The sequence below is a fragment of the Chrysoperla carnea genome, chromosome 4, assembly GCF_905475395.1.
Source record: "Chrysoperla carnea chromosome 4, inChrCarn1.1, whole genome shotgun sequence".
Classification (NCBI taxonomy): Eukaryota; Metazoa; Arthropoda; class Insecta; order Neuroptera; family Chrysopidae; genus Chrysoperla; species Chrysoperla carnea.
Genome location: NC_058340.1, coordinates 71,074,307 through 71,098,987, shown reverse-complemented (window position 1 = coordinate 71,098,987; position 24,681 = coordinate 71,074,307). Strand labels below are relative to the sequence as shown.

Here is a 24,681-nt window from a genome sequence, read left to right as displayed (position 1 = left end):
TTTAATTTGTCTTTCCCAAATAAATCACAGTAAAAACGAGGGCAAAATTAATTAGACAATTATTGATTAATTATCAATACAAAATTCAAATCAAGGCCATTTATAACTTTAAAGTAAATTTTTTTGTAATTTGTTGATAATCCGAAATCAGATGTCCAAAAATATGTGGAAGTTTGTTATAGAGATACTTGAAATTTTGCATGGAAAGAAATTATCCTATGTTATTATCAGCCATGATGCAATTTTTAATATATTACACAAGATTTAGTAATTCAGTTTGTTAAATAACCCAGGAAAAATTATTATTTACAATATACACGGTAAGAAATGCATGGCGTTTACTACAATGTTGGTTTGGTAAAGAAACAGACACTATAGTATCTATGTTATCATAAGTAATAATACAGTATTGAATAGGGCCATGCACCAGAAGTATTGTGGGTATCGCTAACCAGTTTGAATCTGACGCCCATACTGCATTGACTCGTCCGCCATAACTATTGCTAATGTTACTATTCCCTCAATGATCAAATCAGTATGGTGTTCACACCGATACTGACCTAGTGAAATGTACCAAAAATTTCAAACCGTGTACAAATAACAACTGCCTGAATTAATTGTTTAAATTACCTATATTTACTTAACTTTAAAACTTTTTTTCCTATGTTTTAGCACAACTTACTGGTTTATTAGACGTTTAATGTCCTTTGACCACCGTATATTCGATTAATCAGTTTAAAGAAAACGATGTTTTTGTTCACTTTTGAATTTTCAACAAGTTTCATCCAATTAAGTCATAAGTATTTGAAAAACAACATTTACAAAAATCATACCAATTTTTTAAGTAAACAAGAAATTATTTTTGACTTACATAACAGAATTAATATGATCGTACCAAACATACGATCCATTACTTTCGCCATCTTTATTACTTTCAAAATAGATTTCATGAAGACTCTCACTTGCTTCAATATCGTAACTACAACTTGATTGTGGCGATGCAGATATCGAAGACATCGATATAATAAATAATTATTTTATTAAAAAAATCATCATTTAAAAAAACTATTCTCACTAAACAGCGCAAAAAGACATATCACAACACTCTCGCACTAAACACTAACCAATTACTTTGATATGGGTGATCTTTGTTAAACTTAACCACAAAAAAAAAAAGTCAAAATCTTAAAAAATTAAACTTTTCATTTCTCTTCTACTTTTGGAAAATATGTCACGAAATTTATGATAAAAAACTTAAAAAAAAAATAAATCAAAAATAATTAAGAATCTGTCATAATATTTAAACACACACAAAATGCACGATATTTTGGGTGATGAATCGAATAAAAATGGCTGTCTTAGATTTTTTTTAAAAATATTTCTGTATAAATGTAGTTGTAAATCGGTGTGTATTACTTGAGACATGGCTAACTGTGTTTGTATAAGTAACAAATATTTTGTACGTATTTTAAAATTTAACTATACTCTAAGTTATGGACAAAATTAAACTTGTTTCAAACGATTTAATTTTATCATATAAAAATTTGACGTGTGTTCACTTGTGTACAAGTTTTTAGAAAATACTATGCCCAAAAATATCTGAAAAATTGTGAGATACATTGCAAGAAGATTTCTGAAATTTCCCAAAAATTCACGGTTTCACGGTCTTAAAATCGTTTATATTCATTCTTATTAATGCCCTTTTTAAGCAGGTATACTTTTAAAAAGTATACTTTTTTATATCCCTTTTGGTGTTAAATTTATAGATATCCTATATTAAAGTGATTTTAAGATGCTTTATTATGTAACAAGGATAATTTTCTAAATATTAATTTGGAAAACTATAAATCATCAGCTTAAAGCATATATTTTCCTTTAATGAAAATTATAACAAGCAGCACTCGTATTTCCATAAAGTACATTTAAAGTGATGAATTTTTTTCTTTTATAAGCGATTTTCTCTAAATTTTCTAATTTTTCCAAATCCTAACAAAATTAACTTTCAAAATTTGAAACGTAAGTCTTAAATCATGATTCCTTTAATAATATATATTTCACAATAATTGACAATTCCTTGTAATTCCCCGGGAAAATCAATATTTTAATAATAAGAGTAAAACACACTTGAATAGAAATTTTTCCTTAAAATCCAATAAAAATTGTCTAAGCCTAGAAGAAATGTTAACAGAAAGCGTAATGGTAAAAAGAACTAAAAATTAATGTCAAAGTTAGAGGTTTCTTGAAAACTGACTATATTCCATTCTGCATACTTAACTTAGTTTTTGCATATTTCACCAATCAGTCGAAATATAGATAAAATTTTTTTTTGATTATTTCCCAAATTCACAGTTACAGTCCTAAGCAAAGCATCCATAAACCAAGTGACTCGAATATCTTTTTTTCACACAATGAAAATAATTTGGTGCTTAAGTTGCGATATATGGATATTTAATTTCAAACATTGAGTACTTTTATAATTTATGAATCCCATATTCTTACAATGCCGTAATGCTAGTGTTTCACAAAAATACTAAATGTCTTCCTGTTTCGATAATAAAAACTAAAATACATCCGATACGCTACGACGTAGGCTTCATGGATGGAGGGAGGGGTTTAAAATAGGCTGGAATGGAGCCATGTAGTTAAATGACGCCCCCTAAATTTTTTTTAGTCCAAACTAAAAAGCAATGAAGCTTATTAAAATCATTTGTAAATTTTTAAAAATGCGCGTTCTAAAATGCATCCAAAAATTATTGACTATCCGGTCTGCGATAGGCTATGATTTAGAACATTTTAATTGATAGGTTATTTTCTTTCTACGAATGAAAATACTCCCGCTGGAACTATTGATTTCAAGCAAGTGAAATGAAATATGTTTGTGATTCAACTATTTATTTATGTTTGATAAATTTTGGATCGTTTGAAATAGTATTTTTAAGATATCAAATATTTGTTATTAAAAATTTGTTATCATAAATATACGTTTAAGGTCTCCATCTACATTTTAGTATAAAAATAATTGGTTGGCCACGTGATTTTATCAAAAAGGAATAAATTACTGTTCAATACACAACACCACTAAACGATTTAACTACACTAATTATGTGTTCATAACATCTTTACATTTGTTTCTTTTATTGATAGCTGCTACTTAAACACAATATCAATTAGTTTTTCAGTTAATTCTATCAATAAATACAGTGGGTTTGTTTTTGTGTTATTGCTATGTTCACAGTGTCATCATGTTGAAGTAAAACACTCAACGTGTGTGTGTGTCAGTGCTATGAGTGATCCTAAAAACATTTTCAGCCTTGATATTTTCCAAATTTTAAAATAGTTTTGATAATTTCCTTGAATGCTACCAGAAAAATTAAACCAAGATAATTCATCGAACGTTCCATGCTTTTCTATGATTTCTTGACTTATTGGTAAGTGTTTGAGTGAGTTATGAAGGTTTGGAAAATAGAATCTGTATGGATTTTTCACTTTAATCTTTGCTTTGATGAAATCGTGAAAATGCATCATTTAGACGTGTTAGTTTTAATGGGTTATTTGATTCATGTTTGTCAATTTTTATACCAAAAAAGAGAAATCATGTAGCTTCGTCATTGGGAATTTTGTTTGTATTCCATTTTCCACGTTTTCCATACTAATAGGAATATTAATACCTATAAATTTTTAGATAGTTTTTGAACAAACTAAAACATACCAGAATATCTTTAAAACAACACGTCAGAATACTTTGTTTTCATAATTTTTCTACAAAGTATGATATTTAAGGATGTATGCGCATGACAACAATGCTATATTTTTTAAAGGCTCAAACTTTTTGTGTAGGTACCTAGACTTTTACTCAAAGAATATGTGGTTTAAAATTTCAGCTTGGATATCCATGCAAATTTTTAAGAAAAAAAATCATTGAAAATCGATATAAAATACTTATATAAAATAACTTTATTAAAGTTTTTTCTCATTTTTAAGAATTTTGATAAATGTTATTTCTAAAAATAATAAAAAATAAAATTTCTTAATATTTTTTAACATTCTAGAACCCTTTTTTCTAAGAAAATTGAAAGAAATCAAAAGAAAATTAAAATAAGAATAAAAAGTAATAATAAATAAGTAAAATACATAAATAAATATTTTAAAATTTGAATATTAAAATTAATTTACATAATAATAAAATATTAGCAATAAGCACACATTACCATTCAGATAGAAATAAGAGAACTTTTGTATATAAACGTATAAAAAACCATTAATTTATGTAACATTATAAAATACTACAATTTTAAAGGAATTCCAAATTATGTAATAAAAATATTGATATTACAAAGTGTTCCTAATAAAATTTAATGCTCTATTACAAGTCATTTCCTACTTGTAATAATTTTGAGTAAAGACCAAAATAATTAAAAATTAAAAATGCGAAAATCGGTATATGGGCATAAAAAAATATTCTAAGCAACTTTTTCTAATAATTTTTTTCGATATTTCTAACAATCTCTGGCACTAGACAAAATTTTAAGAATTTTCTCGATTTGTATTTGTAGCAGGCTGTTAAATATCTTAAAAAGTAACAAACCCCCAATATTACTATTAGTCCATTGAAATGTTACAATTTTAGGGCCGAACTGAACATTTTTGGGGAGGACGCGATTTTTTTTGTGGGACATGTAGGGGAGGTCAATACAACCTTAACCCCAAATTTGTGGGGTTGGCGCCCTTGTCCCCCGCCCGCCATCTTGAAAAAAGGGGTGGAAACATATTTTGCTGTATCTCGTAAAATATTGATTTCTCAAAAAATTTGTAAAGACATAATTTGTAGCAAATTGTCGTGGCTACAATTTTGTCTATGTGACTTTTTGCGATAAACTTAAAATGTAAAAAGTTATGTGCAAAAAAGTAACAAAATCAAAAATTTCTTTTTTTGCTTAATAACTTTTTTTCTCGTCATTTTATCATAAATTTAGGTGAGAGCAATATTATAGAGAATACGTTTATGAACATTTTCCCGCAAATTTTATTAATTTTTGTTAATTTTTAACGTAGTTACAGCGCTCCAATATCTCCGATCAGTAATTAATAATATAATCAGTAATTAAAATAGAATAGCTAGCTATCCCATTCTACTCTTCTTCGATGGTCCAGGTTGTCGTTCAGATTCTCCAAGTTGTGGCTTAGATTCTCCAGGCTGTGGCTCGGATTGTAATTCAACATCGAATGTGAAGGTTTGAGGAATGACAGGAGTAAAAGTTGGAGTCATCGTTGGTAATTCTTCTTCAAATTCATTTTCTTCCATTAATTTTGTTACTTCCATAATGTTGGTACAGGTTTCTCCAGAGCAATAGAGGCACACTGTGGAGCACTTCGAATTTTGGATTGGCATCCAAATGTTTCCATGCTTTTTCCAGCCCCGATATTCAGGATTATTGTATTTTCCAAGCCATTATTGGACCTGGTGATACACTGGTGAGACTGTTGAAACGGGCTACATCCTGTGTTGGCGGAAGCGATGACAAACTGAATGAAATTTTTGCTACTGTTTTGGAGAATCGTTTGTATCACAACTATATGTAGCACAACTAAAAGAATAGCATGAGGAAGAAGAAACAGCTTATTAAATATGTTATTAAAAAACGAGAGTAAGGTAATTAACATGTTGTTTTGGCCGAGTTATCATGCGCATTGATAAACTTGGTCAACTTTGGAGCGCTGTAACTACGTTAAAAATTAACAAAAATTAATAAAATTTACTGGAAAATGTTCATAAACGTATTCTCTATAATAATGCTCTCACCTAAATTTATGATAAAATGACAAGAAAAAAAGTTATTAAGCAAAAAAAGAAATTTTTGATTTTGTTACTTTTTTGCTCATAACTTTTTAAATTTTAAGTTTATCGGAAAAAGTCACATAGACAAAAATGTAGCCACGACAATTTGCTACAAATTATGTCTTTACAAATTTTTTGAGAAATCAATATTTTACGAGATACAGCAAAATATGATTCCACCCCTTTCTTCAAGATGGCGGGCGGGGGACAAGGGCGCCAACCCCACAAACTTGGGGTTAAGGTTGTATTGACCTCCCCTACATGTCCCACAAATAAAATCGCGCCCTCTCAAAAATGTTCAGTCAATGTAACATTTCAATGGACTATATGTAAATTTTCAAATCGATATTCCTATAAATGACGAAAGTATGAGGATGTCTTCATCTTAAATGCGACACACTGTAGTAACCAAGAAATTAGAAATGGTGTCAAGTTTATTTGGTATACAAAATATCTAAAAAGGTTTGTATTAACGGCTTGTGTTATGTCATATGGTTGCACACACGTTGCATTACTAAGCAACAGAAAACCATTTTATAAGAGATGAAATATTATTAAGGAAAAACTATGTTGTGCTACCAAAGCTGAAGTGTGGATGAAGAGCGAACGAACAGAGGCGGACGGTATACATATAGTTTCAGAGTTTTACGTGCGTAGCATATAAATTTTATATTATTTAATATGTTTTACTTCAATTCCTTCATCTCTCTAATATGGTGTTTCATATTTTTCCTTTTATTCGATCTCATCTTGTTTCGTTATGTACTTTTAAACCACAAAATATAAAGTCAAATTAAACGTACTTTTCAACATCAACTTATCAGATGTTTAACCTCCGTATATGGAAACATTAGAATACGAATTCAGATTTTTAAATTGTAATATTTTCTAATTTTAAGGTAACATATAAATTGATAAACCAAATACATGCATTGTAGTCAAGTAATGAGTTATTTTTGGCTTAACAATACCACGCAACTACAAAAATATATACTATATTGTGTGCAAGTGATGCTTATAAATTTGATAATATAGATGTCGCTCTTCAATCATCAATACTCTAACTATAGTCGTCTCTGTTCATCAAATAATGGATCTTCAATGAATTCATATTTAAATTAAAATTTTGTTTTTATATCATCGACAGCCTTATATTTTTATGGTATTATTGTAAACTACAAGATTGTCTAAATATTTTAGATAGTTTTTTATCACACTCTCTAGATTTTTTGATATAGAAATATCCAATTGAAAAAGAAAAAATTCAGTTTGAATTTGTATATACAAGTTGTGTGGAGGTTTACATCGAATTTTTTTTTTTGATATTTAAGAAACTACTAAAGTTTTATTTAAGGGCAGCAAAAAATAAAAATAACTAAATAACCACGTGCTTTATACCACAAAAAATGAAACCATATGCGAAAAAAAAATCATTCTTTTTGGTTACAAATTTAATGGAGTGTATACAATACTTCTTATATTTGTTTTTGACTCCGTTTCAGCTGTGAATCATTAAATATAAATAATAACTTTTTGTAATTATTAGCTTTAATAGTATCGTTGCGATGAAATAGATGTAGGGCGGGAACTGTGCGTTAATCCCTTGAATAAACAAATTATCACCCGTTTTTTATTGATTTAAATTGCGTGGTTTCTCTTAACATGTTAAAATACTTAGCTAATGCCCATAAAGTCACGAAGATTCAGTTATTTTGACTATAAGAGAATTTTCTATCAATCTGCCGGTAATCGATCCAAGAAATTGTTTTTCTTATGCGATTTTAGACGATTTCTTAAAAACTATGTATTATGTAACAAAGTTTTAATGAAATAGGAAGCCAAAAATTTCTCCCGATTTTTCAGGAGGATACGTACCCCTCAAGAAAATAGCAAAAATTCGATAAAATGTTTTGTGTCCAATTTCGATCAAAGTTAGTGTATAAAGTAACTAGCTGACCTGGCAAACGTTGTTTTGCCATGTATTTTATTTCTAGGAAACATTTTTTTAGTTCAATAAAAATAATTATCTACTAAAAGTGTTCGGGGATATACTTATTATCGAAAGCGTTATAAAAAATAAAAGTATGCTTTATTTAGGGTAATAAATTAATGTTTAGTAAAGTAACGAATATATTTTAAATTACAATTCTTGACAGCTATCTAAACATCAATTCTTCATTCTCATCTCTACTCCGTGATGTTTGCTGGATGCGAGGTGACGACGGTAGACATCTAGTGGGGATAACTGATAGATTGATAGTTGATCGGTTATCGATCGGCGAAGGCGGAAGATCAAATTGAATTGAGAAAAAAATCATAATTGAAGGAAATTATTAAGAATAAAAATCACGATGGAAAAATAGGGGTTGACCGTAGAGGGTAGAAAATTCAGGGTTGTATGTATTTTCTAATGCTGTATCATAAAAAAAAAATTGTCTAGAAATAAAAAAAAAATGGGGTGGACTACCCTTAACATTTAGAGGGATGAAAAATAGATGTTGTCCGATTCTCAGACCTACCCAATATGCACACAAAATTTCATGAGAATCGGTCAAGCCGTTTCGGAGGAGTTTAACCACAAAAACCTTGACCCGAGAATTTTATATATGAGAAGATTTTGACCCCTTAGACACAAAAAAAGAAACGAGTTACATTAACGATTTGTCGTCGGTCGAATAGTTTCGCCCGAAATCCTGTATATGAAATTGTGTATTTTTAAGACGTTTCAGTGGTATTTCGAGAACTTCTCATTATGTAGTCATCAAATAACCTTTCATCACCACAAATTATTATTTAGTGCCCAAGATTGTTTGATACTTCTTAGAAATCTAAGAGATTTCTCTAGCCTCTTTGATAACTTCCGGTGAATTTTCTGGGTTGTCGTCACTCAGTGAACGTCAATATTTTGGCGGTTTGTAAATAAAAAAGAAAAAATACATTTTGAAGAAAATTTTTTTAAATATTTATTATGAATTTATTGAGGGGAAAATCGAAAATATGCGATAATTTTTAAATACGTATAAATAAGTCCGTTCGTTAAGTCCGTTAGTGGTTCTATTAGTATCATTAATTTATCAATGTGTCTGTCTATCAACTTGTCTGTGTATTCATATAAAAAAATACATGATATTCTATGACGAACAAGCGTTGCTTTGCGATGGTCGATAATATGATTGACTTGATTCGTATAGAACAGCTAACGACTAACGACTTTGTGTGTTATGTGGTGCAGATATATCAAATTACCAATAACGGAAATATATTCATTAAAAGTATAATATTTTATTCCTTATTTTTACTACCACGAACGATACTCACTAACTTACTAACCTAAAACATTTATCATAATTTTATAACGTTTTGAATATCACAAAAAATATGTATAGAAAATAAATTGGGTTATTCAATTTAATTTAATAGAAATATGACCTAGAAAAAATTCGCATGTTCGAAAATTAGGTCGGATACACATCCGTAGTCAAAGAAATACTCAACAGTATTAATAAAAGATTTCATCAGTTACCATATTTGAAACTTCTTGGAAAATTTGAATAGTATTTGATTACTCGGATTTTCTTACATATAACGCAGTGACGAGCAAAAATCTCGGTCTTGCAATCTTGGTCTTGGTCTTGCAAATTTTTCAAGCAAGATCACAAGACTCAGAAGAAGACTTTTACCAAACTGATTGTCGAAAATAATTACTGAAGCCTCTTGAGAATGACCTTTTATTATACCTGAGCCAATTTTTCTTTCGCATGTAAAGTAAAGAAAAAGCAATACAGTTTGGGTGACAGACTTTGATTATCTGTTTTCATTATTTTATCTTATATCTTTAAATGAGCAATTCTTGTATATATATATATATATATATATATCAACGATCTTGGAAATGGCTCCAACGATTTTCTTGAAAATGAGTATGTAGGGGTTTTTTGGGGCGATAAGTCGATCTAACAAGGTTTCATTTTAAAAAAACGTCGTTGTATTCGTTTTTTCATGAAAAACTGAAACATACATCGCAAAATATGACTCTTCATGACATCTTTTGGTGTATATCGTAGTTAATGAAATACAATGCAAATTATAACTCTTCCTGACATCTATTGGTGTATATCGTAGTTAATGATTCAAATTGGTATTTGTGTGGAGACATTTAAAACGGTCTTCTATCAGTGATAAAATTTGTGTCTTTTTAAGAATACCGAGCAAAGCTCGGTCATCCAGATATTATCTTAAAAAGTAACAAACCCCCAATATTACTATGCAAATTTTCAAATCGATATTCCTATAAATGACGAAAGTATGAGGATGTCTTCATCTTAAATGCGACACACTGTAGTAATCAAGAAATTAGAAATGTTGTCAAGTTTATTTGGTATACAAAATATCTAAAAAGGTTTGTATTAACGGCTTGTGTTATGTCATATGGTTGCACACACGTTGCATTACTGTAAGCTAACCGACTGTAAGCTATCTCGTTAGCAATATCAAATATATGAAGTAAGAAGAGTTTTTATGGACGTTCCCATGTACAAAACAAAGAGAGAATGTGTACCGTGTGTTATGGTAATGTATTACTGTGTGTGATTGGTATTGTATGTGTACAACTTCAAGTGCTGAGTAAAAATTTCAGCTTGATATCTTTTTTCGTTTTTGAATTATCGTGTTGTCACTTTGCCAGACAGACGAACGGACAGACAACCGGAATTTTGTAAGTACCATCAATATTTTTAAGCGTTACAAACTCGGGACTAAACTTAGTATTCCTTGATATATATTACATGGTATAAAAATCAAAATAACTAGCTAAGTTGCCTAAGACGAATCGATTAAACCATGATTTTTTAACTTAATATTATTTCATAGTCATTGCAGATTTTAAACTTACATTAATTTAGGTTATTAAAATAAAGGATTAATACTAACAATTCCAATATAATGCAATGCATCAGACAGACAGACAAGTAAAATATGATTATTATTATTAATAATAATGCATGTGTATCGTACATATGTTTGACAGATTATGACATATGTTAATTATAATAATATATATATAATATAATATAATATATAATGTATAAATATATATGTACCTATATGACATGTATTATTATAATTATAATGATATTGACCTAAATCATCTCTATCTAATGTTATATTACAATGAATCTATCTATATAGTAGATATATCCATCTATCCATTATGATATCATGATAAAATATATCTGTAATATAAGATATATATTTTAGATACTTAATATCTTATTAATGAATTACAAGTTTATGTTTATTATAAATTTACGAGCACTTGAATGATTCATATTATTTTGTTCATGCAATGAAATATTATTTTTTAAATTATTTATTAATAATACCGGGTGTTTATATTGTAATGGAATATAGTTATGTAAGATAAATGTTCGCAAAAATATCGCGTATTATATGAAATTATTATGCTTTTGAAATAATTGCTGCATCAGCGGATGCTTCACACACACACAATAGTCTGTATGTGATCAGATATTTACAATACTTTTACCATAGTTTTTTCTGTTACAACCACAATACTCTACTATAAATAAAGAGTGCTTATTTTTAATTATCATGTAGTGAATAATTTTTGTACACTTATTTTAAATATATAACAAGTGAAAACAAACAATTGACTGAATTAATTGTTGAAATACCATGTATAGTCAGTGTTGATTTCTTTATCACATTACACATACAAACATGTGACACATACATAACTGATAATCAAGTATGGTACATATTATAAAATTTCCGCCTAATTGGCGCCCTCGCGAGTAAACAGTGATGTTTACGAAAATATGTTTCAAACAAAAGTTGTTAAATTTTTGATAAGGAACATTTTTTACATTTAAACTTTTGTTCTATCTCTAACGGTTTACAAGATGGGTCCTACGGACCCAAGACCCAATTGACCTATGATGCTCATTTACGAACTTGACCTCACTTTTTACGTCCTGAGTACGCTGTAAAAATTTCAGCTAGATATCTTTTTCGTTTTTGAGTTATCGTGTCCACAGACGGACGGACAACCGGAAATGGACTAATTAGGTGATTTTATGAACACCTATGACAAAATTTTTTTCCTAGCATCATTATTTTTAAGCGTTGCAAACTTGGGACTAAACTTAATATACTATGGATATTTCATATATACATGGTATAAAAAGACTTAGTTTTGATGCGAGACTTCTATAGCGGCGGGTCAGATCGACGTTATTGTCACGTAACTATCGTTATTTTATATTTACAAAAAAGAATTCGAATTATTCTTCTCACAAGCAGAATGTTAAGAATGTTCTATATTTAATCGTTATTTGTTTTTTTAATTGTTCTATAAAAATTCGAAACAATGGTTATAAAACTAGTAGCTGATCAGTCAGTCAGTCAGACACAGTATTTCGATGTTTCACAATTTCTTTTTTTCATAAAGATGCTGATATTTCTACTAAGCAAAAAATATTAATACTTATACTTTCCCACGCGAGGCAACTACCTTAAGTATTATATGTCACACAGTGATCCAACTCCAATCTAGACACGGGTTTATCTAGCAATGTGCATTATTCATTAAACTCGAACTTAACCCGACAGTAGATTTGTTAACTATGACGATCCACCGAGTTAAATCTATGATTTGGAGGTTTTAGGAATTCTAAAAATCAACGGAAGCCTACAATGGAAATCAGTGGGTAGCCAAATGTTCACAGTTTGTCTGAGGTTTAAAAATTCAAATGTTATCTTTATCTGGAATGATGGGAATTTTATTGGGAGACACATTTCAATAAAAAATGCTTTTATTACTACATGTTTGCTCTCACAATAATCATCCGGTATATTTTTTTAAATAAATGGATAATTATTTAAATATTTAAAATAGTTACTACCCAGATGGTTAGAAAAAATTGAATTTTATATGCGATGGATGACTCAAAAATTTCTAATGAAATTCATCATTTTCCGGAATTAATTAAAAACAGTTACATATTTATGTTTATTATTGTTATTTTTTAAAATAACAGAAAAATTAATTTTTATTATTCTAAAAATAAATTATACAATAAACCGTTTTTCTCTATTCGTTGTGTGCGTAGTCATGGTAGGGATAATAAAATCGATGCCAGCGCTTTAAGTGAAAAATTTTGGAGATAAAGTGGGCTGTTATGACTAATTTGCAATTATTTACATGTTAATGATATAGAAACTGTCAAATTAAAATGATTGAAAAACACTAATTAATTAAACTTAATGCATTAAAAATTGTGAAAATAAGAAATCAAATTGTACAAATATTATTTTTCAAATGTTAATTATCGTAATTATTTATTTAAATTTGTGAAACAAGAATATTAAATTTTAAATGTAAGTTTTCAATGCAATCCACACAATTATATATGCATCCATTAATTCTATAATTAAAGTAGTGTATCGTTGTCATGGAAACGAAATTCACGCTCGGAGCGAATAAAAGGAAATAAAATTACTACAAAAATAATTAATTTTAAGTTAATAAATAAATCAATCATTCTTTTATGATTATGAAAAGTTCTTGGCCTAGAAACTATGAAATAAGTAGGTACTCGTTTCAAATTTGGCATTAAGTTGGAAATTTTCGTGCACGTGTCGGGTGCCAATTGCATCTAGTGGTTGGTATGTATATTAAGGTTGATTGGACATTAAAGCAATATATAGACAACATGGGAATTCACAGTCCTTAGGTCGTAGGAGGCTCTTCGAGCATCAAAAATAAGACGCGTGTAGACGGCATGGGATGCAAAAAAATGCAGTCACAAGTTTATTAATAACAAAACATTGAAAAGTAATTAACATGCAATTTGGCAAATAGAACATGAAAAAAAAAAAAAATTAAAATTTTTGGCACGCAACAAATCAAAATATTATTTTCTCCTGTACAGTGGAATTTATACGATGATATACAAAAAAATATACTACAGTTATTTTAAACAGTTTGTTCAACACAGCTCCCAAAAATACACAAAACTTGTTATCACAAATATCTCTGGAAATCTGGTAAATATAAAAATAAAACTAACTACAGCTTATTTGAAGAACATAAAAATCTTGAACAAAAACGGTTCTTGTCAAAGCTTTCATACTTTTCATAGCAAAAATTGTTTAACTTTTTGCACTGTATTCTGCTCACCAAATACTACGCAGAGTGTCCCAGGAGTAACGGACAACCTTGTTGCATCAGATAGAAAAAAAAATCCAAGACAAATAGTCCCCTTCCTTCTTGCACACGTATGTATACGTAAAAGCTCACGTATGCATACGTAAGCCAGCGTAACGTAGAAGCTCACTCGTCTCATTATCGCAGTTTTTTATTGTCTCGTCTTGTCATGGAAGAGGCCTTTTGTTATCGAATTTTATTTTCTACCTGTTGCAACAAAAACGTTCGTTACTCCTGGGACATTCTGTATATTGAGTTCCTGAAAGTTTCAGATTTTCAGCTCGATATTATTATTTTAGTGGTGCGCAACCAAAATGAGTGTAGTATACACGCTTGAGCCACGCCACAATCTATCTAACACCAACGCGCGAGACTCAACCGTATTTGATGATATATTCACTCATCTATGCAATTGAACAATATAAAATATAATGCACACATAACATTACCCAAATTTAATTTTCTATAAATAAAACACGATAAATGTCCTGCTCCTCCACCCCCACCCCCCGCTTGACAGCCCCCTCTCACAATATAAAAACAATATATGAATACCACAAATAAATAGTTGGTGTTTGTTGGTTGTAGCTGATTAAAGTGTTAAAATATGTGTACAATTTAATTTTATAAATAAATTAGCTGTCATTTGATTTTAAAAAATTGATATTTATTATATTAATAATATATTTTTTTATTGAATTTAATCAACAGAATGTCCCTCTAAAAATGTTAGGCATATATAGCAATTCTGTTAACAAAATAAGACTTCCTTTTAGTTCTTGCAGAAAAATTCAATTTTCTCTAGGTCATCTAGTTTTTAGGAACATTAAATGTAGGTTTCATAAGAAATAAATTGCTGGAAAATTCTCACGTGGACAGTAAATACCACCTTAATTTATTGGTTGCTTATTAACAAGTCAAAACGGATTCGAAAGTAGTCAAAAAACTAAATTATATTAAAATAAATTTAAAAAGTTTTCGAAATAAAAAAAAGTACAAAAGTTAGTAGGTACCGGCGCCATGTCCAAATTTATTTATGATTAACGTTAAGTGTTTAGTGTAAAATTATGAGTTTAAAAAACTAAGGTCACACTTTTCATTAAAATAAAGTCACGTTATTGCACTGTCAACGTGTGAATTGGCAATGTATTTCATAAAATTGAATGTACGCGCGCTAAATATACATTTAAGGTATTTGCTCCGCGATTGAAATATATTTGGAAATTTACAAAACTTGGAAAATAAAAAAATAAAAAAGAAATTAACATCACCGTCTATGACATTATGCGATTAAAACTGACATATTTTAGAGAAGCGTGACATAATATAAATTATATTTTTTTTGCTTAGTAGACATATCATCTTTAATGACAAACTGATATCTATTAGAATTATATATCTGAGCTTATTATAATCGTGAAAGCTTAGAGGGATGGATGGATAAAGGTTTACTCAATCACGCCAGAAAGGCTGAACGGATCTGGATGATATTTGGCACACAGATAGATCATAGTCTGGAATAGTTCAGACCACATTTTTTCCCGGTAAAATATATCGTTCCCATGGAATTGATTTGTTTTAATTTTTCATATTTTTCTTAGAGCAAAGCATCGACATGATTTTTTGCGTAAGTATTGGTAGTTTAGGGTCAGAAAGTGTCATAGGGTCACGGTTCTTATGGGATAGAATACAAGAATCGATTTTTAAAGGGTTTTGAAATAGATTTGCACGCATTTTTTTCAAGAAGGCAGTTAATTTTCTCAAGAAGGCAAAGTACTTTAGGTACAGAGTAAAATAGAAAGTCTCAAAATCTCTTTTAATCGCGGGTAACACCGCGTGGCACAGCTAGTTTGAAAGAAGTTAAAAAAAATTGAAACATTAACACAGTTTCAATGAAAAATTAAAAATAATCAAACATTTAGATGATAATTTTTAGTGTAGCGGATAAGGAAAGAATTGTGTGGATAAAGCAATTATAGTGGAGTATTGTGTTTGTAACAGAAACAATTATAGAACAGAAACAACGAGAAGTATTGTATGCAACTGTGAAGAATCCCCTGGTACAGTATTAGACAAAAATCATACCTCATTTCACTACAAGCTCATCTATATTGTAGCGGAGCAATCAACGAGCATTGAGAAAAGCGTGCGTAAAAAGTAAATGCATGTATCACCTTACCCTAAATGTTAAAAATTTTGTTAAAACCCAGTGTACAAATACATAAATGTATACATATTATTTTGTAATATTAGATGTTTATCATTATTTTTTTACACTAATGTTCATACATTGTTGTTAATATGTTTGCATGTATTGTACCAGTGTACCTACCTAATGAATGGCTATGAATGTGGAACGAACGACTACAGAGAACTAACTACATACTACAAAATATTATATGTTATTAACTTACATCAATGGATTCTTTATTACATTATAACACAATAAAAAAAATAATATAATATTTAAGTTTTAAGAGAATATTATCAAAAAAAATATATATATAACTATATTCACACCACTATTAAACATTTTATTATTTTAACTACTATGGTGGTCCAGCCTTTTATGTTATGTTCAACCAAATTATTGCACAAAATAGGTATTCTTTTCTCAATGGACCGGTGTAAAAAATCTTTATAAAAAAAGGTTTATTACAAGTTTGGAATCACCATATTCGTTTTTTGCATGTGGAGAAGACTTATTTCAAATATTACCTTTTTTCAATTGTTTACATGTAATTAGTATTCGTTGAGTGCGTAGTAGGTAGAAGGATACAAGTGAATTAATCACTGCACTGTCATTTTTACTTTACAAAAAACTCATGCAATTTATTGAAGACTAAATTTCAATTGTTTACATGTATATAGTAAATGTCAAATTAAAATTATTAAATATTAATGAAACTTGTTGTATTAGATTTAATGAAAATAAGAGACGCAATTGCATAAATACTATTTTAATCGGCAAATAAACAAAATAATTTCTTATATACCCATCCATACAATTATATTAATAAAGTTGTATATCGTTACCATGGAATCATCTGAAATAAAATTCATGAACAGTGCGAATAAGGTATTTCACAAATCGTCTGTCTATCCATGGTAATTTTTGGAAGAGAGTTAGGAACCATCAATAATGATGAATAAATCCCGAACAAATCGGAAGTCCAAAATGTTTGCAGAATTAAGTTAGGCTAATATTAGCAGTTATAGAAAGGCAAAAAAGCGCATAAGAGAGGCGTTAGAGTTTAGAAAGTGGTCTCGCCTTCAGAAATTAATTTGATTTAAAATTTTAGATAATTCAATTCATATTTATATTATTTTTAAGTCTTTTTTGTCCTTCTGCTTGTAATCATTCAACAACCTAATAAAATTAATTTTTTTTATTATAAACAATAATCATTTATTTTAAAAAGAAAAAATTCTAATTATTCACTTTTATCTCAAATTCTATTTTATTATTATAAAATACTTTCATTTCATCATAATTTTCATGATGAAATACAACTTACAGATTTTAATTATTGGTCACAAAATAGCAAAAATAGTCAATTTTTAACTCACTAAAAAAAGAGAGATGGTTTAACGTGCCTGTAAATGGCATCGTAACTCCTAAGCGGATTAACCTATTTTGATTTTTTTTAAGTTAGTTTGATCGATTGTGTTTTAGCTATGTTTCGAGTTTAGGGTTCCGTACTAAATAACAACTAGAAAAGAGGTCATAGCCTTCAAACAACTCAGGAGATTATCTTGAGCACCAACCACGTAGAATTTTTTAAAAATTACATATTTGATTTGCCAAAAAGATGGTTATTTTCGACGGGAATCTTTACTCCTTGAACTCTTCTCTCCTTGATTTCTCTTTTTTGGTGAAAGCCTACCAATGTTGTGAGTTCTGAGACTGAGTCAGTTGTTGAAGACTTAATAAACAAAACTTTTTTTTATTTCGGGGAAGGAGTGGTCGAGAGAGTCATATAAAATTCAAAAATGTAAGGGGAAAATATTAAGTGGTATTACGTATTTGTTAATAAAATTGGAATATTCCAACGAAGCCGATGGGTAACGACTATGTAATATTATATAATATAATAAAAGTGTATAATAACGGATTTCTTTAAATGTTACATAACCATATACATGTAATTATAATTATGTATTAATTATATGATGAGTCAATTAGATATTAAAATATATTTTATATTATTAAAATAAATATTAAATTTCTAATGAATTGTTAATCAAGTATTAACTAATACTTTACACATAAATGGTTCCATAGTATTTTTAAAAACAATAGTCCTCTGTCTGTCTTGATGTCGATTTAAATATTTCATTAAACTTTGATGACAAGATCTGAATTAAAGATAAAAATTGAATTGATTAACATTAAATGAACTTTTGAAACGTAATCTCTATTGCAGCCGCAAGTTCTGACGTCACCACGTGCTATTATCCTCTCTTTCTATTTTACAATTAAATCCTTCATATTTTCGTAGTTTTTGATGTTATCCAAAAATGATTTTTAAGACAAGGGCCTACTATTCTACATTGTTAGTTAATTATAAAATATTTTCTGTGATACTTTCTTTAAATAAATATTTTCAACGCGATATAGGCTCCCAAAAGCGCTTACTTTCAAAGGTATGATTTTGATTGCAACTGAATCCTAATAAGTACATAATTTAAGTACTAAAACAAACCTAAATGAGTCATTTTCTACCCATTTAATAAAAAAAAAAAGAAAGAAGTTAATTTGTTTTTATATTTGAATAAAAACACACAACTTAACTTACAAACGTTTAATAAAATGTACCTCATAAAAGTATTCAAACAAAAACATACAAACTCTAACTATTTTTTCCTACTTTTTATTAAAAAAAACTAACATTAATGTTTGTAAAATAATTTCTAATAAAATAGTTAAAATAAACTTATTTAAAAAAGTAACAGACATTTTATTTAAATACTTCATTTCACTGCTTTATTTTGTATATTAAATAAAAATTGTAACTTTATAATAATTTTTTTATTATTATTATTTATTTATTTTTTATTCATAAAATAAAAATTACTTTCATAAATTTAAGTAATTCAAAGTTAGATGGCTTTGTATCTACATTGGTGCAGGTATTAATTTCTGACTAAGTAATATGGTTAATTCACACGATATACCATATAATTTAAAAAAAAAAAACACGTTATAACAAGTTAAAACAAACAATTGACAGAGTTAATTGTTGAAATACCATGTATAGACAGTGTTGATTACTCTGTCACATTACACATACATACATGTCATACTTATATAGATATTACCATATAATACATACTATACAATTTGCGCTTTCACGGGTAAACAGTGATGTTTACGAAAAATGTTTCAAACTAAAGTTGTTAATTTTTTTATAAGGAATTTTTTTATATTTGAACTTTTGTTCTATTTCTTATGGTTTACAAGATTGGCCCTACGGACCCAAGCCCCAATTGACCTATGTTGCTCATTTACGAGCTCGACCTCACTTTTTACGTCCTAAGCACGCTGTAAAAATTTCGTCAAATTTTTGAGTTATCGTGATGACAGACTTTCAGACGACAGACAGGCAACCGGAAATGGACTAATTAGGTGAATTTATGAACACCTATACCAAAATTTTGTTGGTAGGTAGCATCAATATTTTTAAGCGTTACAAACTTGGGACTAAACTTAGTATACCTTGGTATATTTCATATACGTGGTATAAAAATATCAGCTTGATATCTCTTTTCGTTCTTTAGTTATCGTGTTAACGGATTAATAGACGGGCAGACAACCGGAAATGCATTATTTAGATGACTTTATAAAGACCTATACCAAAATTATGTTCGTAGCATCAATATTTTTAAGCGTTACAAACTTGGGACTAAACTTAGTATACCTTGATATATTTCATATATACGTGGTATAAGAAAACTACAATATGCCAATATGTTACGTTTTTTGTCTACAATTTTAAAAACAAATGTCAGAAACGTAGCAAATCACAAAAATTTAAGTATATACCTTTTTTACGTTTTACTCTGCTGAAATTTTTCCTTCAGAAGAGGACTATAAGAACAGCTTTAAATATAATATATGGAAAACTAGCACGACCCGTTGAAATGTTGAAACCTACCCTAACTTTAAGATTGTTTAGTTTGACACAGTAAATGACAAAATTATAAATTACATAAGTCTGAAAGTGTCGCCTTTCTTAAAATATCATCACATGGGTCTTTTTTTTTTTTTTTTTAAATAAATTTAGGGTGTTGTTTACATTATATTATTTAAGTTTTAAGTCAAAAAGACCTTGTTATTCGTCTGTATACAATATTTTTTTGGGGAGAAGGGTTATTCACCTCTCATAAATAAATTGTTTTAGGTGGTTGGTTTTAGGTTTTAGTGGATGGATGCGGTAGTTATAGTTACAGTCAGTCAATAAATGTTTAGCATCTGTCGTCTGATTATTTTTTAATATTTATTTTTGGACAGGATTGTATTGCTTAGAAACAGATTCTTATAATACAGATCAAATTCTTTCTTTATTAAAACTTTGAAGGGTAACATGACAATAAGGTATTCTACTATGTTTGAAAAAGTATCTAAAACTCAAATAATCTGTATATTTGTTACTTTTGGGTCATAATTTCTCAAAAGTGATACTAATTTTCAGCGATATTTCAAGAAATTTTCGTGTAATCGCTAAATGCCCTATAACGAAAGGTATAAACATAGTTCCTACTAAGTGTCCCACGATACCGTTCGTTCTTGTTTTGATTTACAGTAGAAATACAAAATATGAAATTTCTAGGTTATCAATTTTTGAGATACACACAAATTTTTGTAAATTTAAGTACAACCCTGATTTTATAATTTGTTTTAATTATAAATTTGAATAGTAAAAGACCCATTTGATCTTTCCTTTCAAGATGATGGTAAAAAGATTTCAAAATACCATTTAGGTCTCTACCTAAATAAAAATGTTTTTATAAAAATATAACCACATCCATTATTTAATAACAGAGTTAAAGTAAAAGACAGACAGACAATATGTTTTTGTTTACAATAATTATTTATATTAATTATATTAATCAAAAAATTTTGATTAAGAAATACATTTAATACTTAAAAATACTGAAATGAAATTATTTAATATTAGGTTTGTTTTCACTTTTCAATATAACATTTATTAAATAATTCATTAGAACCTTGATAAATTCATAAATTTTTTTGTTACTTTACCTTTAGAGCCTAAAACTTCTTGCTTAAAATACAGACGAACCTCTATAACTTAAGCCGCCAGGACTTCCGTCAACCGTTCGGTAATCTTAAGGCGAGTGATGACAGATTACTTCACGCGTTCTGGATATGCGGCAAACATTTCACGCGTTAAATATTCTTTAACTTTGTAAATCATAACCTCTTCATCATTGTATATAAATGCACTAGCTAATTAAAAATACTTTGATTGCGTGATTATTGAATTATGTTTGAGAGTTAAAATATTTAGCAAAGAAATAATTTAAGTTATTAAATTCATTTTAACTATTTTCGCTATATTTTTATCACAAGTTTTTTTTTTAATTTACTGAATACTACTTACATCAAAATAACGAAAGGTCACAAAATTTCCGAAGTTAATATTTATTTGCTTATAACTTGAATAATCGTAATGAAGGACTTCAAAATTCGCATTCGCAAGAAACGATGCGAATGTTTTACAAGGTTAAAATATTTGAAATATACAAACAGACTTAATTAACTAATAATAAAATTAAAAATAATTTTATTATGACATAAATACACAAATAATAATTTTAATATTTTATTTAAATATTATTTATTGCAATTAGACACTAATTAAATAAAAAAGGATACAAAATATTTTTTAATTCTTTTCTTTGTATACAAATATAATATAAATATTTGTGTGTTAAAAATGTGGCATATTTAATTTCATGAATTAACTACCAAAAAGTAAAATATAATAATTTTTTTGTGAAATGCATCACTATTTTACAAGCCAGCTCAACTCGTGTTAAGATTGTTGTCTCGCTATGAGCGTAGTGTCAGAAAACTCTTTTTTATACTTATTAAGGATGTAAGTATGAGTGTAAACGCAATACTGTATGGTTTCGATGATTTTGATTTGCTATAAAATTTTAAACATACATGATTATACCATGTATATATGAAATATACCAAGGTATACTAAGTTTAGTCCCAAGTTTGTAATGCTTAAAAATATTGATGCTATGAACAAAATTTTGGTAAAGTGTTCATAAAATCACTTAATACGTCCATTTTCGATTGTCTGTCTGTCTGTCTGTCTGTCGTCTGTCGTCTGTCATCACGATAACTAAAAAATGAAAAAAGATATCAAACTGAAATTTTTATAGCATGCTTAGGGCGAACAAAGTGAGGTCCAGTTCGTAAATGAGCAACATAGATCAACAGGGTCTTGGGTCTGTAGGATACATCTTGTAAACCGTTAGAGATAGAACAGAAGTTTAAATATGAAAAATGTTCGATATAAAAAAGTAAACAACTTTTGTTTGAAACATTTTTTCGTAAACATCACTGTTTACCTGTTAGAGCGCAAATTGTATAGTATGTATTATATGGGAATATCAGTTATATATGTGTTACATGTATGTATGTAATGTGACAGAGTAATCAGTCAATTGTTTGTTTTCACATATTTTAAATGACAAAATAGATTAGATTATGTTACGTGACCGAATATTCTGATACGGCTTTTCTAAATTTTTCATGCTTTAATCCTCGAAATCTATAGTTTCTGTCGCTTCTGTTTTTAATCGATATAAACTTTTAATTTTTAAATTAACGTTTTATTTAGAATCATATCGTTATACCATAGATTGATGCACAGATAAAGTTTTATCAACTAATTCGATCAGACATCAAAAATTGTAACACACATTAAAAAACAAGAAAAAACACATGTGATGTTTAATTGGGCTTTTTTTATTTAACTCTGCCCCCGAACAAAACATAAACATCTGTATAAAATATTAAGTTTAAACGGTGCAACGCGGCACGGTATGTGTGTAATTCAGTAGGTAATTCTTTTAACGTACGCGTACATAAACAAAACACTGTATTTATTATCAAGAAGTGTTTTGTTTTAATAAAGATGCGGGTGGGTTGACTCGACTCAACTCAACTCAACTCAACTCAACTCTCAAGATATTATTATTTTTATTATAGTTTGAGGCGGATTTATTTGTATCAGAGGCTGTTTGCCTGCCATCATTAATGAATGTAGAGGTAGCTAGTTAGTAGACAGACAGACGTACAGACACATTGTAAGTGTAAGTACATTCTGATATAGTATAGTATAGTATAAGTATATTTAATGTTTGTTTATTATTATGTTTATTGTTTTTAAACTTGGCACCAGTCACTGTACCGCTTTAATCTTACAAACACTCTAACTGGTCCTCTTGTGGTACCGTACGGTGTCAAAATAGTTTAAAACATCATGTTTACATTTTTGAGATTTTTATTATCGTTTTTATTTTAAAGATAATCTCTATATATTATAAATGCGAAAGTAAGCATGTTTGTTTGTTTGTTACGCTTTCACGCTCAAAGTAGCGAATGGTTTTTAATGAAACTGTACAGCAATATAGTTAATATAAAAGAATAACACATGAACTATAATTTATAAAGATATATTTTTAAAAAAATAAAAAAATTTAATTTGACATTTGAAATTACCATAAATTACAGATTTCTGTAAAAATAATCAATATTAAATTCAAGGCCATCTTCTATGATATACTCAATGAATAATTACTATTAAACATTTAAAAAAATAATATTTTTTACCTGTGTAAAACAATCGCCACCATTATTTCGAGTGAAAGGATAATGGGGAACAATCTTTATCAATCTTTACTTTTAAACCCAGCGAAGCGGGTGGGTATCACTCTAGTCATTTTATTTATATTCTATACCCTCAATCCATCATTGAGCATGAATAATTTTCGCATGGCAAATTTTTGCAGGATTCCTTTTAAAAAATGTTCCTGAATGTAAAAGTGCAGGTTAAAAGTGAAAGATAATCCGGTAGGATATTGTTTACACTAACTTTTTTTCTAATCTCTAAAGATTTCGATTAAGAAATTCGTTAAATTTAAAAAAGCCGATTTTTACGATTTTCATCCCTCAAAAAGTGTATCAAAGAGCTTGATTGTTAATTGTTTACAGAGCGCGCGAAAAAGCACCCAAAAATAACGATTTTCTATTCTATACCGGCTAGAAATTTGTGTCTAATTTTCTGTTTTATACCGGTTTTTCCCTATTCGTGATCATATTTTATAGACAACTTCTTGAAATGAATGATGGGGCGTATTTGAAATTAGATTATAAATATTTGTCTCATTAATAATCTTCGATAATTTAACTATTCGACAGTTTCTGGATAAGTGTCCTAAACTTTTATGGTAATCAAACTAGAATTCTTGATTTAATAAATTCTCCTTCTAAAATAAAACAATAATTCAACTTTAAATTCCATAATTTATACCTTAGAATTTTAATTTAAGTAGCGATAATTAAAATAAATAA

General features: G+C 28.5%; 1 protein-coding gene across 2 annotated transcripts in view; it reads right to left on the bottom strand.

Annotated features, from left to right (window-relative positions):
• The window catches only part of LOC123299287 (AF4/FMR2 family member lilli), a 444,323-nt gene that overhangs the window by 269,201 nt on the left and 150,441 nt on the right, over positions 1 to 24,681 (bottom strand). The window contains exon 1 of one of the 2 annotated variants that reach the window (XM_044881637.1): positions 872 to 1,051. The exons of the other annotated variant lie outside the window; for it this stretch is intronic. Within the exon in view, the coding sequence (XP_044737572.1) occupies positions 872 to 1,017 (146 nt within the window). The 5' untranslated portion in view covers positions 1,018 to 1,051. Of the gene's footprint in view, positions 1 to 871; positions 1,052 to 24,681 lie in introns of those variants that run through there. 2 annotated transcript variants of the gene reach the window in all.